Consider the following 24,093-nt stretch of genomic DNA (forward strand, 5'->3'; position numbering starts at 1 on the left):
ACATTGAAACAATGAAACACATGAGACATAACTGGTCAAAATACAAAAAAATAAAGAAAAATTAAAGCATATCTATTGGGAGAAACTATCAACACTATTGAAAAAGACTTTTGAAAAAAAAATAAAGAAACTATTAAACGCTTTTCTTTATAAAAACAATCCACTATCAGAAAAATGCACAGCTTAATAAATAAGGTTTCCAGAAAACTCAAACCATCGCACGGCTCTTACCGTGACATTTTCTCCTTTTAGAAAAAATAATAATAAAAATAATAATTTGGCTAAGAACATTGATCTATGCTTATAAATAGTGATTCTTATAGATAAAGATTCGTTTTTCAGCCAAAAAAATAATAAGTCTTTCTAGAAAACTCAAACCATTGCCCTCCACCGTGATATTTTCATCTTAAAAAAAACTAATAAAAATAATAATAATATAGCTAAGAACATTGATGTATGCTTATTTATAGTGATTCTTAAAGATAAACATGTGTTTTTTGAGCCAACAAAATTTTTTGGCAAAAATCTGCTTGTGCCATCTTTTACCTATGATGGTACCCTACTTTCATGCAAAAAATCAGAAAAAATTAATGATCCAATTTTTCACAAAGTCCAAACAGCCCGTTTTTCAGCCGTTTTTTGGCCCAAATTGGCCCAAAAAATTTTTTTTTCGAAAATCAGGCTCCGTCACATTTTGGCCACCACCATTTTGCACCTTTGTACCAAAAATCAAAAGATTCCCATGATTCGATCCTGAGAAAAGTTGGTAACAGACGAGCGGACGAACAAATAGGGGTTAATTTATAGGACCTCCACCGGGGTAGGTCCAAAAAAAGACGTTAAAATTACAGATAAAATAGTGTTCTTTTGTTGAAAGATATACAATGGTTTTAAATTATTTGAAACATTAATTACAATGTGTTTTACAAATTAACAAGGAGATCCAGAAGATGTACGGTGCATACCCACAGATCTGTAAAGCCCCAAAGGCTAGATGTGCAACTTTAAGCTTTCTCCAGCAAAAAAAAGTGAAGCACAAATTTGACTTTTTAAATTTCGTATAGGTGGATAGGATATAGCATTTTAATTGTTTTCGGAGCGTGATATAAAAAAAGTAGGCGGCAAACGCAATTTCGCATCTCTCAATCCGGTGAAATTGCATATTTTAGACACGTGACTTTGGTAGGAAATCCTTCCAAACCTTGCTTCACTTTTCGATAAAAGTCGCTTATCTAGCCCCCTTCGGGGGCTTTTCAGATTTGTGTCCATAACCCACCCAAAATTTGCCAAGTAATTTTTTCTAATTAACAAATATTTTTTATAGTGCTAAGTTTTGAAATAGAAGAGCTCATCGTGACTCATCGTATGTAAATTCTAAATATGCCGTTTTAGGCTGTTTGAGGGGGGTAAAAAAAGAGCGAACAATTTAAAATTTCCTCCGTCGACATGATTTTTGCCCCCCCTCTCAATCTGGTTTGCATCATAGATATCTTATATAAAACACCACATAGAGCTACTCAATCCCTATTTGAATCAAAATAATCCGCCATCTTTGATATGTAGACGATGGTTCGGTGCCGGCAGTTTGATCGAATAAGCCAATCTTTCGCCTCGTCGATTCGGGTCATTAAGGTTTTTTGCTTGGTTGAGCAAATTGCCGGTACCGAACTGTGACTTACTTTTAGCAAAGATGGCGCTTTATTTTGCCTTGTATGCCGTTGCTTGGGAAAATTAGAGTAGCTCTATAGAATTCCCTCAAGGAATTCCTAAAAGATTTCTATTGTAATACACTCGAAACAGTCCCTCAATGCATCGCTTTTTTAGAAAAATCAAAAACTCCGATAAGGTCTATTAATGCAAAGAGAATCTGTGTCTCGCTAATTTCAGTCTTTTTTATACTAAATCAAAGGGAAATACTAAATCAATAGGAAAGATACAATTACAGTGATTCAACGGTTGATAAATTTTAAGCTGAATTTCGTAAATGTAAAAAAAAAAAAAAATCTTTAATACCCAGGGGATTAAATTTTTGCGGAACGTGCGTTTGAGCGCGCGCAGCGCGCTCAAACGCGCGTTCCGCATCCTTTGGCAAGATCTGCGTACGCGGGACGTAAATTTGTATATGTTCGAAAAAAGTGTTTCCAAAACTGCTACCTCCGACGATAAATGTCGACTTTGCTCTGTATTGAAGAATGGCACCTGTTTAGCCACCGAAAAGAAGCATTTATCTCGTAAATTTTATTAAAAATTAATTTTAGTAAAACTTTGGTTCTGTTTTTGTCATTTTTTTCAAAAATCATACATATTTATAAAAAAAGTAAAAGTGTATGTAAAATTATATCGAGTTTGAATATCCAATCAAGTGCGAGTATTTGTGCTGCAGATTGTTTCATTTTTTCCCGCCGGTCCAAATTGTTAGATCCAACCCTCCAGCTTGTCATTATTGTATACCGTCACAAACAAATCACAATTTTGAAAAGTATTTCAAGAAGAAAATTGTAAGAAGAAGTGTAAGCATATTTGAACATCACAAGATTTAGATAAGTATTATTATTTTTGTCCCAAAGATATATATAGATATAAGTTTGAAATGTTTATCCCCAGCCTTAATGTTGATAATATTAGAAACTTAGTTGAGAGTACCAGAAGAATTGTTGTTGGAAATTTTAGAAAACTTCCAAGAACAGTCTGGCCCAGGTATAGTTGTGTTCCCCAGATTTTAAGAACTGCTCGTAGCCATGGCTTAAATGTTTTTTGTGTGAGTGAAACCCCCGGAGATGGTAATTGCTTTTATCACGCCATTGTAGAACAACTTAACGATCGTACAGATTTTGGTGATGTTTCAGCCTTAAGGTTACAGTATCCAAACCATCTTATCTTACGCCAGGCAGTCGTCAATTTTGTGCGGGATCAAAGTCGTCTAACTGTAGAGGAGTCTCCATACATTGTTGGATATAGAACTTTCTTTGAACTGGGGGCAATTGATATTCGCAGGGCTGAAGGATTTTCTTGGGAGCAGTTTTTAACCCAGCAGCTGTGTGATACTGTGTACACCACAGAGGTCTTTATCAATGCTGCAGCTATCTTGCTTGGTAGAAATATATGCATCAATTCTGAAAGCTGCAGCGTAAATAATCCCCTAAAAGTTATGAGTTGTTTCCGTGATTCTCCTCATTTAGAATTTCATGTAGATATGCCGGTCAGCTCTTACTTTCTTTTGGCCGGAATTAACAATAATCATTTCCAATCATTGTTACCTGGTGATGGAGGGATTTTAGCCAATTTTAACCAGCAAGAAACTGTTGACTTTTCAATTGAGAATATCATAAGAAAACGAGAGTCTGAAGATATGAAAGATCTATTAAAGGAAACTCCTCCCGAAAAGAAAAACAAATTACAAATACCTCTTGTACGAAAGCAAAGTGTTGACCCTGAAATAGAAATACAGGCAAAGTGTACTCTGTATGGTTTGGAATATGTTGAGCCCTCTGTTGGAGCGTCTGTTTCAGACAAGAAAAAAAGAAGGCAAAGTCTCAAACGTAAGATAACAAATGCAGAAAAAAAAAGAAAGTCAGAAGAAGAACTAGAATTGTTATGTGTTCGTAATGGTATTGAATACATTGCACCTTCCACTGATCGAGAGCAAAGAATGCGTAGAATAAGAATGAATCGTATGTTGAAAAAAGAGAACAAAGAAGATATAGTGTCCAAGGGGGGTCAAGGTGCCACCAAAAAAAAGAGGAGACAGCGCAAATTAAAACCCCTGCCAGATAATGTTAAAGATTCAAATTTACCCCCAAGATCTAATGTTCCAACTTCACTTCCATGTGTTCATAATGTTGAAGAAAGACCTGACAGCAATAACAGTTGTCTACATTCAAATCCTAGGGTAGTTGAAGCAGCAAGCATTTTTGAGGAAGGGGAGTTAAAACACAATATTGATCGCTGTAAAATTTGTAATGAAGTTAGACCTGTTTTTCATGAAACTGTTCAAGTTGAGCCTGAATTGAACAACAATGATTTGTTTTCCCCAGCTTCATGGTCAGTAGGGGAGGATGGTAAGTGCACTAGATGTCGCCAAGAAGAAAAAAGTAATCGTAAAAGAAAAAACCCACCTGCTGCCCCCAAATTTTCCGGTATTTTTTCCATGTATGGGAATGATGATAGTAGTAGTAATGGAGATGGGGCATTACATAATAATATGCATTTTGAAGAAATTCCCCCATACCTGAAAAATCTGAGTATTCTTGAAACAGCCATGATTTCAAAAATCAATATAGTAACTAATATTACCATCCTTAAATACGGCATGCTGAAAGGACGCGGCCATTCTATTGCAATTCCACATGACATGAAAATTGCAAAGACTTTGCCAAGCCTCCCCCAACAAGTGGGAATTATATTGGTTCGAAAGAAAGGTGAGAATGGGGAAGTTTTGAAAGACTTTATTGTTAAACGAGATAAAGTTGAACAGGCTTTGAAAGGACTTGTCTTTGGTTTTCCACATGGTGGAATGGGTACCGCCTTTCCTAATTCTAAAGTTTATGATGGACCAGATCATATTAACACACCTTTAAAAGGCAGATTTTTTCTGTGGCTTCCCAACCCTTTTTATTTTGATGTTATAATTGACCGTGTAAGATTAGAGAATTTGCCTAATGATGGCCGACAAATTTGTCCAGGTGTTCCAAATCTTGAATACAAAACAAAGGTTCCCAACTTGAATAAGAATTTATCTGAAGGTCAACCAGGATCCTCAGATTTGGAAAATACACATTCAGGTGTTGTCTCACCACTTGAACCTAATGATGTTGATAAGAATCTTGAAAAACTTTTACAGAAAATTGTTGATGATGAAGAGACTGTACAAGATCTTGTACGCCTTCAAAGAGTTGGGGTGGCAGAAATAACAAGTGAAAAACGTGAACTTGTGCCTGAAAGGAAAACATGTGGTTTTTTTGCAATGGCTTTTCCAACAATATTTATCAATGGTTCAGCAGACATCACCATTCCTCAACTAACAACCCCTGATTATCAAGAGTGGGTGGATCATATCTACCACTGCGGTGACAACCGTGTGAGCTCCCATCCAACACTTCGATTTTTTCTTTTAAATCTTGGCCTAAGGGAAAGGGCTTTAAACCAAGGTTCATTTATTGTTGCACAACAACTTCATGACGCACATCTTTCTGTTGAAGAATTACGTGAAAATTTAGAGAATAATGATACTTCTGTACCAAGAAAATTGATAAGTGTTGGTGCTAAGTTTGCTAATAGTGATCCATATTGGCGAGACAGGAAAATTGAACTTGACAACCTTGCTTTGTTTAGAAAGATTGGATATGGGGACCTTCCAGCCTACTTTGACACAAACTCTATGGCTGAATACCACTGGGATCCCCTTAAGCAATTGCTTGCCAAGTATGAATCTGTTGTTAAAGGGGTACCCGTCGAGACCGTCCTTGAGTGCATTAATAATGATTTTTCATACCATCGTAAATTAGTTTTGTCGAATCTCCATATTGTCACCAAATACTTTGAGAGGAGGACCCTTAATTATTACAAAACTGTCGGGAAAGAACTATTTCAAACATCTGACATGTGGATTAGATATGAGTTTGCAAAAGGTCGTGGTGAGATTCATAGTCACGCTATTGTTTTTAGTGAATCGCACGCAAAGAAAATAGAAAATGCAATGGCTCTGATTACCGATGATGGAAAAGGTAATGTAAATACATCTGATGCAGCATTTGAACTTCATAGTTTACTTCAGACTGATTTACAAAATACAGAAGATTTTCACTCTCCTAATTTTGTATCTATGCACCCTGCAGGTGGCCATGAAGAAATTGACGAGAATGGCAAAAGGGTCTGGATCCCCAACAAATCTGAATGGCCCAAACCTGATGGAGATTATGAACCTCCAGATTATAATCCTTTGTCAGAAAAACTCTCTGACCACTCAAGCCAAGAATCCATGAGAGATTTTCATATTGCTTTGACAAATAAGGTGGGCTTGCATAAGTGTAATAATACTTGCTTAAATGTGAAGTCTGATGGTGCTAAAACAAAATATTGTCGTTTCCATTTTGGTAAGTTTGATATCGAAAATAGAACTTCAGAAGGAAAAGAAACTCATCCTTTCCATTCACTAATAACACCAGGAGAACATCCACGTTTTGAAGGCAACAGAGATCATTCTTTTCTGATATCTCATGTCAAAACACGACTGTTAACATGGTTAGCCAACTCAGACACGCAAGCCATCATTGATCAAGACTTAATGGCTCTGTTGAGATACATCACTCAGTATGCTTGCAAGGGTGCCAAATCTACAGACGATTTCATTCGTCTATATAAACATTTATTAGATGTTAATAGTGATGTTGCATCTGTAAGAAGTATTGCCCAACAATTAATTTTAAAAATTATTGGATTGATTGATATGCCAGCAGCTGCTGTTGATTTTCTGAATTGTGGGGGTCGTTTGTTTCATTGCACTCGACAGTTCAGGAGAATAGGTCTTAGTGGTTTTCGTGCAATAAATTCAAAGTTTTCTGATGGGGATGCAACAAAAGAAACACCTCTAGAAAAGTTTTTGAGTGAAAAACGTCGAACACGTTATCCCAATATGACTTTGTATAATTGGGCTCAAATTTGTGTTTGCACCCCTAAGTGTGCTAAAAACCATGTTCCTGTTTTTACTGGGATCCCAACTCTTCCCATATGGCCACTAGAAGAGGACTATTGTAAGGGTCAATTAATGATTCACTCGTTGGGAACATGGGAAAATGTAAATGACCTTAAGAACGGAAAAGACTCATTTTTAGAATCATTCATGGAGTTTTTAGAAAGTGACCTATGTCCTATGATTGTGAAAGAACTTGTCAAAAAAGCAAAATTAGAGCATGACAAAAGACTAGAAAGGGATCGTCAAAGAGCAAAAAAGAGGAAAAACCTTGATGTTGATGATAGCTCTATTGACCACGAATCTGGATCTGAAGATGAGTTTGAGAATGAAATCAGAAACGAACATGAATTTTTAAGATACTTGGCTGAAAATAGACCCCAAGATTTTGAAGATTTGAATGCTTTTAGAGATCTGCCTGATGGTGGAGAAGGTTTTGATTGGCATCAGTATGCAATTGAATCTTTTGGAGGTGGTTGGCCTGATAATTCTTCAGATTGGCTAGAAAACATCTCAAAGGTGGCAGCTGCACAGCAACATGCTCGAAATCAGAATTGTGATTTGCCACCAAATATTGATTTATTGAAGGCTAATGCTCTTCAAAGAGTAATAATAGCTATTAACATTCTTAATATTATGTCTGTTGTGAATAATGAACACCAAAACAAAGTGCGTCTCTTAGTGCAGGGGACGGCTGGAAGTGGTAAAACATTTACAATTGTTGCCTTGACCTATTTGTCGCGAAGAATTTGCAATCGAAACAATGCTGTAATGAATTTAGCACCTACTGGAGCAGCATCTATTCTCCTACCCTTAGGACGAACTGTTCACTCAACAACAAGCATCCCAAGAGTGAAGAAAAAAGAATCCAAAACATTACAGTTAACTGATAAGCCATTGAATAGCATATCTCTCACTGCCTTACGTGAACTAACTGGTAGCACTCTGGAAGGTAATTCTATGAAATTGATGACCTTGAATTTAGATGAAAGAGGTATGTATAGTCATCGTATGTTAGCATGGTGTAGTCAACGTTTTAAGGAGGCAACATGTGATTTTTTCAACAACTTTGGTGCAATACCAACTGTCAATTTTTTTGGAGATTTAGGCCAGCTAGGTCCAGTTGATTCTCATGATTTGCATGTTGAGCCATTATCCTCAGACGCCCCAGATAAGCTTGCCGGTTATGGAATCTATCGTACATTTTCACATTGTATTCTGTTAAATGAAACTATGCGACAAGGCCCAGATCAGTTGTCTTTTTTGGAAATGTTGCTGAGAATCAGAGAGGGTAAACTCAATTTGAATGACTGGAAGACAATAAATTCAAGATATGAAGGTGAGCTTCCTGAAAGTGCCAAAGAGGGATTTAAATCAGACACATGTTTGACTGTTATGGAAACGTGGCAAGAGGTAAATGTTGAGAACCACAACAAACTAGCTGATTTGGGGATCCCTGTTGCTACTATACCAAGCAAAGGAAAAGGTCGTCATCACACTCAATCTGTTAATCAGATGGGTCAAATTCCTGCAACCTCTCACATTGCTGTTGGAAGTCGTGTGCTTTTGACTAAAAATCAGCTCAGCTTAACACCTCTTGGATTGAATAATGGAGCAATTGGGAAAGTGATTGCAATATTATATGCTGAGGGACAAGCACCTCCATCATTTCCAGAAGCAGTTGTTGTAGATTTCCCAAGATACAAAGGCCCAAGCTGGCTTCCAGAACACCCAACATGGGTTCCTATACCTGTCAATGAAGCACGTTGTGATACTAACTGTTGCTCTAGAAGGGGGTTGCCCTTGATGCCTGGTTATTGTATACCTATATCAAAAAGCCAAGGTATGACAATAGGTCCTAATGAGCCATGTACTCATATTCGGATAAAGTTAAATAAAGAGATTTTTATGGAGAAACTTAACCTTGGCATAACTTATACAGCCCTCAGTAGGGCATCTAAACTAGAAAATGTTGCTTTGGTCGAAAAAGTGCCATATGATAGGCTAAATTATATCAATAATCATCCATGGATGCCACGAAGAAGGGAAGAAGAAGAAAGATTGAAAATTTTGAGTGGCGAGACTCTTCAAACATTTGGCCATTACAGCGATTTGAATACCTACAGAGAACTATTATGTGAATTTGATCGCTTTGTCAATGATGGTTTAACTTGTTTTCAAGACTCTTGATAGGCAACTACTTTATGTTATTATTGTTGTTATAAAGTTTTTAAAATTGAAAAATTGCCGTGTTAAATACCTTTTTACTTTACTTCTAATTTCGTCTCACTGGCAATATTTTAAATCAAGGCTGATTTTCTTTCCTGCACATGGTTAGAGACAGGTATTTGATGGATGTTGATAGTTGTTTCCATCAAAGGTGGATGTTGATAGTTGTTTCCACCCTCTGGTGACATGTTGATAGTTGTTTGTCACACACAGAGTATGACACTGTGAATGTTGATAGTTGTTTTCACAGTGACCCTTGTAACATGCTGACAGTTGTTTGTTGCAATAAGGGTAAACCATGTTTCTAATGTAGCCTGACGCAGTGAAACAGCCTTGTACCTTAAAAGCAACTTCTGGTCTCTACCTGTCTTTATGGGGTGTCTAGTCAAATTTTACGTTTTTGAAGACATTTTTGAGAGTAGAATGTTAAACATCAATCCTTAGTTACGACTTTTTATGATTAGCCTCTATTACAATCAGCCTCTATTACAATTCTCCTTGAAAGTGTAAACCATCAATGCCTGTTTTAATTTTTCTTTGATAAAACCATTGAAAGTTTAACAGATAAAAGCTATAAATTAAAACGAATCAACTTATTTATTAGAGATCAGAAGGTAACCTTTTAGGGTGGGGTACAAAATCCTATGGCTTATCCTTCACGTGGTGTACCCTGTTACGCATTTTCAGAAACTGAAACTGAAAATACAAACTGAAAGCCAAGGTTATCTAAAGGGAGATCACTGATCACTCCCTTTAGATAGAAAACAAACCTTTAAACTTTTTACTTTTCCTTATACCCAAGAGAGATTTTTTAATTTTGTTTTGAAAAAGAAGCTCTTCATACTTAGACTTTGTTACATTCTCTATTTGAAGCCCATACTTTTCTCTCTCCAAGTTAAAAAGCAAATAAAAATGAACATCATGTCAGACTACCCCATGAGTGACGACGCTCTGAGTGCGGAGATGTCCGAGGAATCAAAAAGAGAGGAAGTGGAGGAACGAGAAAAGGTGGAACAGATGAAGGAGATGGAAAGACAAAGACATGAAATAGCGAGTTTGCGTAACGAACTAGACAAAGCAAATAAACGTCTTGCCGAAGCAGATAAACAGAAAGAGCGAGAAGCAGAGAAACGGAAAGAAATAGAAAAGAAGAAAAAGACAGAACAGGCTAAGAAAGAACAAGCTAAGAAGGAACAAGCTAAGAGAGAAAAGGCGAAAAAAGAACAGGAGAAGAAAGAACAGGAGAAGAAAGTACAGGAGAAGAAAGAACAGGAAGAGGATGAAAAGAAAAAGAAACAAACGACAGTTATATCCTATAACAAGTACAAAAAGATGAGACTTTTAAATGGCGGCCCTGACTCAGTGAGGTCATACCGGTTTTTTAAGAGTAACGGCTTCAGGGACGAGGAAGGATTTCTTGAATCCTGGAAACAGAGAAACCCAAGGCCAAAGCGTCAATTGCACAATGACAATAGCCATAAAAATATTGAACAACATCGTGCCGTGCAACACATCCACGTTACTGTTTCGGGCCAACGCGCTGTTGGTGTTCGCATTTAAAGAATAATTGTTTCAATAAATGTTGTCTAGTTTCCTCCATCGTCCTCTTTTACTTTCACCGTTGCTGTTTCAAATTTGTCGCTTTACTGTTAATAATATACTGTCAGTATTTGAATGTTGTGTTTTTGTTACTCTTCGTGTTATGAATTTCATTTAAATCATTCTAAAGATCTTTTCACGTCGTAGCTCCTTGTCACTTCTCCTCTCGCAAATGGCTGTTTCGTTTGTCACAGATTTGACTCTGTTTTGTATTTGTTTACAAAACATTTATTTTAAAGTGTTAATTTCAAAACTATTTATTATAATACTATTTATTACTACTTATAACTAAGTCTAAGTTAAAAGATATAGAGTTTTTAATTTATTATGTTGATATATCGATATTTTTTTATTGAAAGTAAATTTGAATTTGAATTTTTGAATAATAATGAAATACCATATTTGAAACCATTATCCAAGATAATTTCCTGCTCGGTGAAAATTTTATTCAACGTAGAGTCTCGATTCAAACTGTTTTGATAATAGTAACATTAGTTTCTTACCTAGAAATTTTGGAAACATTGTTATCATAAATTCTTTTGTGTATGTTTCTATCTATTTTTACAGAAAATCAAACAAAAATATTATATAAAATCAAACAGACAACTGGCTTGGCAATAATCATCTCCTCTAAATTCATGATTAAATTTTAAACGTAAGTGAAACTTGATTTATACACTCTGTTAAATTTGTTAATATTATTTCTTATGTTTGAACATGCTGGCATTTAGATTGCCTCGTCAATAATGATTGCTCTTTTCACATATAGATAAAATGTGCAAGATGATTTGCAGCGCAACCGATATCAATCCATCAACCTGCGTCAACTATCAAACCGTAAGTTCTCCAACTTCGTATCAGAGTTCTTTCAATGTTTATGTCCTTCCGTACTGTATGATGCTTTGTTCTTTTTATTAGAGAGAAAATCGCTTAAAGGTATTTTTTTTAGAAGATAAACAAAGCTATCACAACAAAAATTTATTTTCATTAGATATTTGTCGAATTTCCTGATACTTCCATGTGCAAATAAATCGACTGGAAAGTGTTCATGTTTACAAGCAAACTTCATGGTGAACCCTTGGTAATCAGTTGGCAAATCAACGTAAGTGTCACGCTAGTTGTATTTAATTGTTCATTTACTAAAGTAATTATAAGTAACTGCTATATTTACTTTATTTACTAAAATCTCTTCTCGTTCGTTGTGCGTGATAAGCGACCGGTGATATGATGACACTAAATGTTAACGGAAAAATATCAATAAAATCAATCTTCTTTCAGGTCATATTGGTGTATCATCCGTCGAACGATCATTGCGAAGAAAGGTCGTGAGAAGCACAGTCACTCGCAACTGTACACTTTTCTTTTTTAGTATTTTACGTTACTATTGTATATTTTGTAAAGTAGGACCTATCAAGAAATAAAGTAAAACATCTTTCAGGATGCGCAGTTGACCTAAATAGTCTTAAGTTGATCATAAAGATATGAGTTGATTTGCCTTCATATAAGACCCGTATACCCATGCACCATTTTAATTAAAAGACTATCAGAAAAAAATAACTTGCAGTCTTATTAATATTTTTCTCTTTTCGCGTTAAAACTGATGCTACAAAATAAAAGAAAAGTGAAGTTTTTAAATGTTTTTTTTGGACAAACACTATTATCAAAATACCGTAAGAACTTTTTATTACTCTCGGGTACCTAATAAAGGGAAAGCGGCTGAAAGTTTTTTCAAAGTTTAATAAACCGGGGATCCAATAGACGTGGGTTGGAAATTGTACTTCTGAAAAAGCCAAAATTGAGCAAATATTAGGAATTAGGAACCTGAGAACCTGAAGAGATTCTTCGCTTTGCGAAAACAGAACGTTCGTTCCGCAACCCCTTTTATGTTGATTTTTTTCAACATTTAACACATAGGTACCACCTATTTTGTACTAGTAATCTCATGGTTATAAGGGAAATTCGGGATAAATTTCCCGAGGTCAATTTTAAAATTTTGAAATTTCGAAATTTGACCGAGTGTGATTTATCCAGAATTTCACGAAAACAAGCATGGGATCCCTGGTTAATCTCATGGTTTGGATTGGAATTCTAACAATTCTGAAAGACGTCAATTTAACACTGGAAATCAATCTGAAAATTTAAAAAGAGGTGTCAAAAAATTCATAGAAACGCGAATCGAGTTTTAATTGGATAGTATTCCATTTACTTAAGCCTTTGAAGTTAGTAAGAAAATCGAAAAAGGTGATGAATTTCCAAACGATGAAAATTTCACTTTTGCGGGAAATTACAAAATCTAGGAGGGAAATTACAAAAGCTAGGATGGAAATTACAAGTTCGCGGGAAATTACAAATTAACGTAAGCAAAAACGTCAATCGAATTTCAATCAACCATGAGATTATGTATTTAACTACCCTAGGTAGTATTTTTTTTCTCGCTTTTTCGTCACACCACCACCGTAGTAAACGTCATTATGTCTGAGATTTTACTACTGACCCCCCCCCCCTGTAATACCTAAAAATTAAAGGTTTTGTTTTTAAATAAGAGAGATATCGTTTGCTTATCATTTTTAATTCACGCAAGCTTTTTCACATTGGATTGACACGGATATGGAGCAAGAGTAGTCAGAAAGAAGAAAAGAAAAACAACTTTACACTTATATCAGCATTTTATAACAATAGTTAGACATTGTCCTGATATGAAATATGTGTCTGATATGAAATGGGAACACTTATGTAAAAATGAAACCTTTAAAACTTGAATCAAAGTGTATGGATGAAAATAGTATACAAAATATACAGTGTGTCCGGAAAAAAATGCGGAAGAGGATACATGATTAAATCATTGAGTTTGAAGCCCGAAGGGCTAGAGTAGAATCTCTAATCTTTCTCAGGCAAGAAAAAAGTGAAGCCATTAGTTCCCATCCAGAACGCGCCTAGAACGCGCCCCCAATCACGACGAGGGATTGTAGTATCTAGCGGTTCCTAAGTTTTTGAGGACTGCATATTTTGAAATCTAGCGATAGATTTTACTTTCAATCCGGCGTTTTGCGCGGGCGTGGGGAATCAGATGTCTTTTGAACGAATAAAGGATTTTTAATGTACGGGGTTTCAATCTAGTAAGACAACGAGTTTTAGCAGAGGATTTTATGATTTAGAAATTCTATTCTGCTTATGTCCAGCAATTATTAGACAAAGTTGAATCCAATATCTTTCATGTCGGATGAGACTGCGTCCAAATAAATGGTTTATTAGCAGTTCATTGCTAAAATATTATTGCTAATAATTATATATTATTCGTTTTCAAATATAATTCCAATTTTTTTAATTTACGGAAGCTATATATTCGAAAATATTGGAAAGAAAAGAAGTTAATTAAATGCCGCTATTTACGCGCGTCGGATAATAAATTGTAGATAGAGAATGTTTGAACAGTAATCAAGTTTTGTTATAACCGAAGAATGTCAGTGCGTAGTGTAGTCAGTCTGTCCCAAAGTCAAACAGTGTAAGTTTACAGTATGTCAAGTCAGTTGTCCGCCAGTCAGCTTAAATGTTTGAAAGCAGTATTCAGTTGATCGGTGAGCTATCCACTAACGTCTAAATTGAAAATAAAAACAACGTTTAAATTATGTTGCCTTAACGCTAAGACAATGTTCAAATGACGTTTTCTGAACGCTAAAACCATGTTCAAATGATATTATCTGAACGTTAAGACAATGTTCAAATGACGTTTCCTGAACGTTAAAACGATGTTCAAATGATGTTATCTGAACGTTAAAACAATGTTCAAATGACGTTTCCTGAACGTTAACACAATGTTCAAATGTGACGTTTTCTGAACGCTAAACGATGTTCAAATGATGTTGCCTTAACGCTAAAACAATGTTCAAATGACGTTTCCTGAACGTTAAAACAATGTTCAAATGTGACGTTTTCTGAACGCTAAACGATGTTCAAATGATGTTGCCTGAACGCTAAAACGATGTTCAAATGAGGTTTTCTGAACGCTAAAACAATGTTCAAATGACGTTTCCTGAACGTTAAAACAATGTTCAAATGTGATGTTTTCTGAACGCTAAACGATGTTCAAATGATGTTGCCTGAACGCTAAAACAATGTTCAAATGATGTTATCTGAACGCTAAGACAATGTTCAAATGTGACGTTTCCTGAACGTTAAAACAATGTTCAAATGATGTTTTCTGAACGTTAAAACAATGTTCAAATGACGTTTTCTGAACGGTAAAACGATGTTCAAATGATGTTATCTGAACGTTAAAACAATGTTCAAATGACGTTTTCTGAACGTTAAAACAATGTTCAAATGACGCTAGACAGCGTTGTGCGCCAACTAGAGTATTTCTATCAAATTATTATCTTACCGAATCGGACATGATTGCGACATCCGTTAATCATCCTGAAGAAGAAAAGAAAAGAGATTAAAGGACTCTCTCTTTACCCTCAAAATATAGCATTCTGAAGAACAGTGACAATAAAGATTATAGTTATCCAGATAATTTTATATAAAAAATATACTATATCCGCCAAAGAAGAGATTCAACGAAGCCGAGAACGCCCGCGAGCCCCCGCACCGGGTGAAAAACTTTAATCGGTCAATCATTTTCACCTGAAACGTTTCTTTAGTGTTGAGTCCGCGTGAGAGTATACTGGGATAATGACATTAAAAATTCAAATTTAGTATCATCTCTTTTTGGGCTGGAAACTGCGATCTCGTAAAATCTGACGACCCTCTGAATGTATTTATCATTCAATAGTTATATTTCTAAATTTGTCAGAAAGATACCACTCTATTTTTGCACTTTTGAATTGATATATTTTTACAAGAGATCCGGGGCTACTAGAGTTGGAAAATGGAGGGTATATGCGGACCGGATTGAACCTGTGAGAGACTAAATTTGCAAATAAGTTACCACTCTGTATTTTGTAACACTTTTTTGCTTAAACATCCATTTTAAGTGTTCTAATCTGTGCATAAAGCTTTTTTCACATGCAAGTAAAATTTTACTTAAGACCTTAGAGAATGGAGAATTTCCCTAAGCTTACGTAGTGTTTTAAGGCCTTAAGTAGAGTTTTCTTACGTTCAAAAAGTTTTGAACGGAAGAAAAAGTCACGTAAGACCCTCTTAATCAATAAAAACTCTACGTAAAGTCGGGGAAATTCCCAAAAGACGGCCTTACAAACGATTTTCCGTAACGTCTTAAGTAAGATTTAACGTGCATGTGAAAAAAGCTTAAAGAAAGAGAGAGAGGGGGAAAAAGCAGGTGAAAGCCCCGAGAAGTGGTGAATGAAAAACAAGAGCCTGAAAAGAATAAACAAGCGGATACCGATACCCCCGTAAAGTTAAATGGGGAACGGAAAAAAAATGCTTGATAAAAATATATCATCAGTAACAAATTGATATACATTATCAGTAAAATACATTGATATACTTTCACAGCGTTTTGAAGATTTTTGATGCTGTATTTATCATGGACGATGCAAATGCTCCTCATTTCAAATTGGGACTAGTTTATGATAAGGGGTAGTCGAATTTTGGGCTCTTCCAGAAAATGTCCGGGAGGGGGGGGTAGTGAAAAATCTACAAAATTTGACCTGTCCGGGGGGTAAACTTGCTCTGTCTGGGGGTTATTTCTAATGTCCACACGGGGTCAACTGACGCTTGTTCGGGGGTGGGGGGGGTTGTCAAAATTCACAATGTCCGGGGGTAACTTGTAATATTCAAATTTTTTTCTGGAAAATCCCATTTCTCCAATGAATCCTATCAACCCTATCAACGATATGATCAATCCTTAACACGTTAGGAAACTGGATTCGAGTTTAACTTGAGGAATTGACGTCAGATGAAATTCGTTTCGTTGATATTCTAATGATATCATTATGTATGACGTCATTCTCCTACTGGTAAACTCAACCTGGTCCCGTTTGTGGGGTTGGAAATTCAAATCTTAACTAACACTTTTGACATTTCAGTACAAATTACAGATAGATAAAGTCGAGGTTTCAAAGATAAGAAATAGATCGGTGAGAAGAGAAGGTCAGTCAACCAGAGTCACCATGACCACCGTAAATACAACAAACAGTACGAAAGAACCTCTTTGCTTCTTGAAATTTCAAGAATGGGACAACAACAATGTTTTACTGACATATTATATAATATCGTTGTTCGTTTTAACATTAACTGTATCCATAATGGTGGCACAAAAGAAAATCCAAACATTCCAAGCCAAATTTTTCCTCCTTTTCTTTCTATCAAACTGTGGTATTTTAATAAATTATATATTCAATTCGTCTGTCTTCTATAATACAATGAGAGACAATCAATACAGGTGCTCACTATTGAAAATGAACTATTGCTGGCATAGCACGACAACTAAAGTTAGCATCTCTGCACTTATCGTTATCGTGAGACATAACCTGATGAAATTAAGGAGCATCAGGACTATCCAGACAACACAAGATAAGAAAAAAATGATACGAAGCACAATTGCTTTCTTCATGGTGCTAACCCTATTCACTTTCACAGAGGTACTGATAACAGTGCTTTTAAATTCTCGGCTATCTCTTACAGTAGGTCTTCTCTACACCTTTTCGTTGAGTATATTTGCCTTGGTTTATGCTTACAAAAGCTATAAAGTCAGCAATTCCCAGCAAAACACGACAGATGAAAATGTAGAATCAACTTCCTCAACACAAACTATGCTACAAGTTAAAAAACTTCAGAAAATCACATTAATTTTGACTGTACTAACTTCAGTACCGATGTTACTGAAAATGACTTTGTATACTATAGTTGACAGATTTGACTTACCAATATCAACTATTAACACACTGATGTATTTCAGCCGTGTCTACGTGTTAACCATAAGTATAAAAGCTATTATATATTTGTACTACAATCATAAAGGAATTTCAAGAAGAAATACCGTAAATGATGGTGATGCAATTGGCGATGGAAATAGCAATAAGAGAAGCAGTGAGCCACCGCCAGGGACACCAGCAATAGCAGTACTTATCCATTCCGTACCAGGACAAGACGAAAATATTTCATAACTATCACTAATTACTATTTCAGGATTAGTTTAAATGTCGAGTTTATCAGTGTAAAGTTGTCCTACCATTTTAAGATATATAATAATTGAAAGAAAATGCAGTCCTCTTGCAGAACTTTGTTTGTTGAATTTCTTAATTCCTCTACAGTCTTGTAACAACATGACAATGCTTTGGGAATTCTTTTTGCATTTAAGTTTTAATTAGAACTCGACATGAAGTTAAAAATTCTATACGAGTTTGTTTTCATGTTCTGATTTTAGGCAAGCTTCTTTGCTTTTGAGCTTGGTGGAAACGTTGTTTTAGGCAACTGCTTTGATGAAACTAATGTTTGCCATGGTTTGCTAGAAAAATTTTATGCGGGAGTAGAACAGATCTAGCAAGAGTGGATACGGTGAAGATTTATAGTCCTAGAATAATGAAAATTTGTTGCTCGTAAGTACAGTCAACTCTCTCTAATTCGAATCTTCATGTTATTCGAATTAAAAAAAATGCTACCCCAGCTGGGGATTGGTATAAATTACTCTCTGTTATTCGAATCTGTCTCTAATTCGAAGAAAATTCTTTTTGGTCCCTTGAAGATCGAATTAGGGAGGGTCAATTGCAATAATAATCTCGATCAACTTCAGATCATGATAAAATACCTTTTAAAGGAAAACATTTTTGCAGAAACTTAATTTGGCATCAAGTTCCTGCCAAATCTAATTTTTTCCCGCCATCTGCAAAATCAAATGTCCGCCAAATTTAAATTATTATACTCATTCTCCGTATTGTGTGCTATTTCATGTCTTAAAACAGGTTTTCATATTAAATAGTGTTCTTGGGCAAAAAATATCCTTTGTCCACCAAATTAAATTCCCGCCAAAGCTAATTTTCAAGCCGTCCGTAGACTGGAGTCGTTTATAAAATACAGTAGTATATGCGTTATATGATTATACGATTATTGTTACAGAATTTAGTTTGTATAAACTAAAATTTGTTCACTGACTCCCGTTACTTTTTGCTTTATTTCTACTATGTAGGAATTAGGCGTCTAGCTTGCTAGACTATGTTCCCCAAAATAAATGTTTTTCCTTTAAGGTAAATAAAACACACTTACCCATTCGTCATCATCAACGGCCTCACTCTCTTGACTTAAATGTGATTGCGCACCCTTGGTATCTTTGGTATTCAACACTTTGTCAGTCCATGAGCCACCCACTGAATCGTGTGTTGTGAAATTCTGTTTAGTCGTTAATTCTTCATCCAAGCATATGATTGATTCTTAAAGGGTAAACGTTTTTTTTTAATAAGAACAAACTATATAAGAAGCCTTGCGTTCGATGGCCAAAATGTTAAGAACAAGTTAAGAACATTTTAAGGCTTCGCGGACTCGGAAACAGCTAATTTCTTTAGGAAAATGGACAAAAATACATAAAAAGTGGGAAAAATAAGAACGTGTTAAGAAAATTTTTAGGCTTGAAACTCAAAAAGTTAAGAACATCCGTAGGCTTCAAAAATTTTGGATGTTCTTATAAAAGAAAACGTGTAAATTTTTAGTTACAAAATGATATTATACGAGATTCTTTGTATAAATAATAGATGATCAACGCCCAAGTTATTTAAAAAGGCGCTTTTAAAAGTTATATTTTTATCACCATCTTAATTATTTTTTTGCGCTAACAGACCAACCTACCAAAAAAGGAACGTTCGGTTCGCGTGAGTAACAAGAAATAACGCATTACTCACCTAAATAACAGCCGTTTCCTTTCGTTCTTAATCTGACTTTCGAGCCATTTGGTAATTCGACCCCTTCTAAACTTTTTTCTTCGCACCAGATGGCTGAAACGTAGTTCGCGTGATTATAGGCCTGTAACTTGCCATCAAGAATGTTTTCCAAGTCTTTTGAAGTATATAACAGTTTCTTCATCTCCGCTGGTTTTATAACATCCTCACCTTCTTTTGAAACATCCTCTGTAAAATTGAAAGAAGTTATTAATATTAATCCAGTATCTGTAACAATTTCAATTCCAACAATTTTAACGTTGTTTTTTATTACAGTCGAAAGAATTCAGACAAATCAAGAAAATTATTTCAAAAGGAAATCAACGAAATTTATTAAAATTAAGGTCGCGGGTAAAAAGTTAGTAATCCCCTTTGGAGACTACATACTCCTTCCCCTAACAAAAATTATCAGAAAGCAGAAAAAGAAACCTTCAACCTTCAACCGACCTTTCCTTTTCTTGGAAAGAGCTTGTGCCACAGCACACAAATTGTTAAGTTATCGAAAGCTTTGAAATATCAGTTTAACAATTTGTCTGAATGAGCAAAAAGGCCAAAGAATTTCAACTTAAGTATTAATACATTAAGGGACAAACCATAGACATCTTTATAAAACACTAGATAAAGCTATGGTCGCCATCTTTGCTGAAAGTAGGTCACACTAGGTCACAGTTCGGTACCGGTAATTTATTCAACCAAGCAAAAAAACCTTAATGACGCGAAGCGACGAGGCGAAAGATAGGCTTGATAGATCAAATTGCCGGTACCGAATTATGAAATTGCGAATTATTTTGCTTCAGCTAGGGACGGGATAGTTCCATCTAGTGTTTTATATAAGATATCTGTGGGACAAACGCCTGTTTTAATATCACTTACTATAAGAGGACATTAAATATCCAGTATTAACCTTCTTTTTGTCACCAAGGTCTGGCTCAATTTCTTCGCCATTCGAGTCAAATTTTCGTTTAAAAGATTTTAGTATGGAGATGTGCAAGCAAATGTAATGAAACTGAAAAAAAAAAAAAAAATTCGTTACATTTTTATAATTTCATTATAAAATTTTTGACTCGACACGAGGCTTTTTTGGTACCTTTTTTAGTACCAAATTAAAGTTAGATGTCAACTAAGGCCCAGGGGGGCACTGACCTTGACGGTCGACGGGGACGTGCCGCTGGAGGTTGAAAAACGGACCCTGTCAGATACGAATATTTGGTAAATTTGTGACTCTGTCAGAAAGAAAAATCGAAAAGTTTCGACCCTGAAAAGTGACCAAAATTACCAAAAGCCGACCCTGTAAGAAACACAACTTAAAAATTAGTAAATTTTGGAACCTGTCACCAGATATCTTCAGAGCCTAAAAAGGGACCCTGACCAGCGGCACGTCCCTGTTCTAATCTTGATGAAGTGCTCCCCCCCCCCTCGGTAACTAAGGAATTGGAAAAACCCCTTTTTAGGGCCCAACATTTTTAGCACACTGTAATTCTACGTCTTTGCACCTTTGTACCAATCCAATGTATTCAATCCCGAGAAAAGTTGGTAATAGACGAACGGACGAACACAGGTTAACTTATAGGACCTCCAGGTAGGACCTCCAGGTAGGTCGAAAACCTCAAATTTACAAATTGGGATTTTAATATTTTTGTTTTGATAAAATTGAATAATGGTCTTCTAAAAGTTTCCAACTAAGTACCGAAAACTCTTAAAATGTTGAAATCTCTCTTGACAAAACAGTTTTCCCTGTCATACGTTCAGGAAAAGTTGTTTTCGCCTTAGACACGAGTTTTTTAAAGTAAAAGACCGCAGAAAATTCAGTTACTACCCCGGCACATGACAGCGTTCCCAAATAGATAAAATAGGTAAACTTTACCATTTTACATTTTATGAGTCAACAAATTACAAAGGTAGAGTGTTCGACTCATTGAGTTTCAAGCCCGAAGGGCTAGAGGTCAATCTCTTTGGTAGGATTTGAAGCCAACAAATCCTACCAAAGTTGCGCGGCCTTGAGCGACCCGCCTGGTTTTTACACAAATGACAGATTGAAACTAAAATTTACCGCTTAATTTCGAAAAATATATCACTCGAAAACAAAGGAATTGCTAGATTCAATCCGTCATCAAAAATACGGCGCATATTTTAAGGCTTCAATTTTTCTTGCCTGAGAAAGGTTAGAGATTGACCTCTAGCCCTTCGGGCTTGAAACTCAATGGTTCGACTACGGTACGCAAAGTAATGGGTTTAATCCCAGGTCGGGTCATACCAAAGACTTCGTACTTAGTATAAAATAAAAAAATTGTACTCGATGTCTCTCTGCTTGAAGCTCAGCAATTAAATAAAATTGAAGAGGGTACATTGTGTACTAAAATTCCTTTTTCAAAAATTAGGTCGGGGTATGTCAAAAAACCTTTTAGTACTCATATATGTGTCTTGGATTTTAGTACCAATCCCCCCTGCCCCTTCGGGTAGATAGCTATTGAAAGAGGAGCTTTTGGATCGCAGACAAACTAGACTTACGCACCTTTTTACTGCTTTCCACGATTTGGTGTTTAGATTTTCCTAAAATATTGGCTTCAATAATGTATCCTGTACCACTGAAAAGAGGAAAGAAGGAAATTGTGTTTTTATTTTTAAGGCACAGTAGTGTAGTGGTCATCGTTCTTGACTTCCGTGCTGGAGGTCAGGGTTCGATTCCCACTTGGTGCTACGATTCACTTGGCAAGTGAATGTACCTTGGCCCGGGTCAACCCATACCATGTGAAGGGAATAGGGTACCATAACTTTGATACAAGAGTATGGGGAGATATGCCGAACATTGAATGCGGTGTGGTGATGGTACTGATATGTTCAGTATCTACGAGAACGCAAGTTTCTCCCGTACTGTGCGAGTATCATCGTCAATACAGCACGGCTCCGATGTGTCGCGAGCACAAAGTACAATGTCTGGTAAGCGCTGTGATTTCTCTATCTAGGGAAGATGGGGCCCGGTCCGATGATATCGGAGGATCCGCTTCTCTCTTGCCAAAGTTAGAATATTCATAATAAACATCATACAATCCGTCAGACCAAAAACTCTTTTCTTTAATTACTAAGTAATAAAAAAAAAACTAAAAAGTATATAAAAGTCTATATTTGATAAATTTTCCACATTATTTTCAGGAATTTACCAAGCAAAATTGGGAAAGCACCAAATTAACAATATCGCCGGAATTATTTATATTTATGTATGTTTTTTGTTTAGCATTAATTTGATTTCAAAAGAATAAAATAAATGGATACCTCATTTTAAAGATTGTGTTCGGTTCCCAAGCTGTTTGCAATCTGGTGATTTTAACAGGCAATGCTGACATTTTTGTGTCATCATAAAGCATGTGAGCTCGACTCATTTTCTTAATCAAATTTTTATATCCTGGAATTTGTAGTTCTTGTATTTTTTATTTTTCTCTAGAAAGAAAATGTATTGAAGGTTACTACTCTTAGGTGCCAAATAAACGGGGGGGGGGAGGGGTTGGAAAAATTTTTCAAATCAAATAAACGAGGGGGACCTAATTACCGGGGGGTTGGAAAATGGACTTTTTAAAAACCCTAAAAAGTGTCAAAATAGACCAAATTTAGGCTTTTTAGAGTAAAACAAGAAACTTTTCTTTTGGGAGCTGGGAATTTTTTCAAAAATTTATAAACGGGGGGTCCCGTTTATTTGGCACCTAAGAGTACGCGTATAAAGTTTGAAATAAGTAAAAGGAAAACATTCAAGCAGCATCGACTACACATTTTAAATGTATACCAAGTTTATCGTTCTACATCTGTAATTTGAGCTTCACTAAGCCGGTAGTAGTGTAAACTTGTAAAGACTTCGATCCCAGACATGCACCGCGGTACTCACGTATTAAAAAAGTGACGTTTAACAGTTGTCGCGCACGTCTAATGTTAGTCACGGGCGTTTAAGTTTTTAGATCATCTATGTACTCACTGGGAGCTTTTTAGCAAAGAGATATCGAAAAAGAGGGAAAAAGTGAAACGTCGCACGTATCAAAATTTTTAGATATGTGCGTTTAACTTTTTTCACTAGGTACGGGCGTTTAATGTTAAACGCGTGCGTCTAGTGTTAAACGCACGCGAATAGAGTTAAACGCCACTTTTTTTAAATACCAAGCTTTAAAGCTTTTATTAGGGGTGGCAAAATACATAAAAATGGAAAAAGCATAAAAATTTTTAGTTTCACAGTAAATACAATTAACAACTACAAATATTTAATCGATTTTCTCACTTTCGAACAAAATCACACATACACTTTATATATAGCAGAGGTGAAAATAGAAAATAAAATAAAACTAGGGATAACAAGCTAGATGCTGAACCTACCTGATGATGAAAGTTAGATAGTGATAAGTAGAACAAGCAAAATGCTCAATGGACCTACCTGATGATGAGAATCAGATAAAAATAGGACAGATAGCAAGAGAGTAAAAAAGTGTAGCGAGCAGCTTGAATAGATTACCTTCATGGTATCACAGCTCAAATTAAAATCGAACTGTGAAGTATAGTTAAAGTCGTATGACTTATAGTCGTAGATACTGGGGTGAATAAATATTTTAGCGTGATTTCCCTAGTGAAGATCCAAATTTATCCAAAAAATCATTTTTTCCAAAATCGGCCTCAATCAGAAATTAAATATTACCATTTTAAATCGCTAGGTAAAAAATAAGAAAAAATACCAAGCCAATCTCGAGAAATGCTAATTTTCCCTAAATATGGCAA

The 24,093-nt window shown here is 35.7% G+C and overlaps 2 protein-coding genes and 1 long non-coding RNA gene across 3 annotated transcripts; 2 read left to right on the forward strand and 1 right to left on the reverse strand.

Moving 5' to 3' along the window:
• The first annotated feature begins 9,557 nt into the window (after positions 1 to 9,557).
• On the forward strand, positions 9,558 to 10,679 carry LOC136823280 (nucleolar protein 58-like). The gene has a single exon (XM_067079462.1). It carries the CDS (start codon positions 9,830 to 9,832, stop codon positions 10,475 to 10,477), a length of 648 nt encoding a protein of 215 aa, XP_066935563.1. The 5' UTR covers positions 9,558 to 9,829; the 3' UTR covers positions 10,478 to 10,679.
• A 402-nt stretch (positions 10,680 to 11,081) lies between these two features.
• On the forward strand, positions 11,082 to 11,967 carry LOC136823288 (uncharacterized). The gene is made up of 4 exons (XR_010849004.1): positions 11,082 to 11,171; positions 11,286 to 11,353; positions 11,508 to 11,618; positions 11,795 to 11,967. It is a non-coding gene; the product is annotated as an uncharacterized lncRNA (long non-coding RNA).
• Positions 11,968 to 13,702: 1,735 nt separating this feature from the next.
• Positions 13,703 to 22,781, reverse strand: LOC136823310 (arpin-like). The gene is made up of 7 exons (XM_067079492.1): positions 22,615 to 22,781; positions 21,857 to 21,929; positions 20,218 to 20,350; positions 19,309 to 19,533; positions 18,680 to 18,843; positions 14,895 to 14,929; positions 13,703 to 14,110 (listed from the first exon to the last, which is right to left on the reverse strand). Exons 1-6 carry the CDS (start codon positions 22,719 to 22,721, stop codon positions 14,921 to 14,923), a joined length of 711 nt encoding a protein of 236 aa, XP_066935593.1. The 5' UTR covers positions 22,722 to 22,781; the 3' UTR covers positions 13,703 to 14,110; positions 14,895 to 14,920.
• Positions 22,782 to 24,093: the final 1,312 nt, after the last annotated feature.

This window comes from Clytia hemisphaerica, unplaced genomic scaffold (assembly GCF_902728285.1).
Source record: "Clytia hemisphaerica strain Z4C2 unplaced genomic scaffold, Clytia hemisphaerica genome assembly, whole genome shotgun sequence".
NCBI classification, from domain to species: domain Eukaryota; kingdom Metazoa; phylum Cnidaria; class Hydrozoa; order Leptothecata; family Clytiidae; genus Clytia; species Clytia hemisphaerica.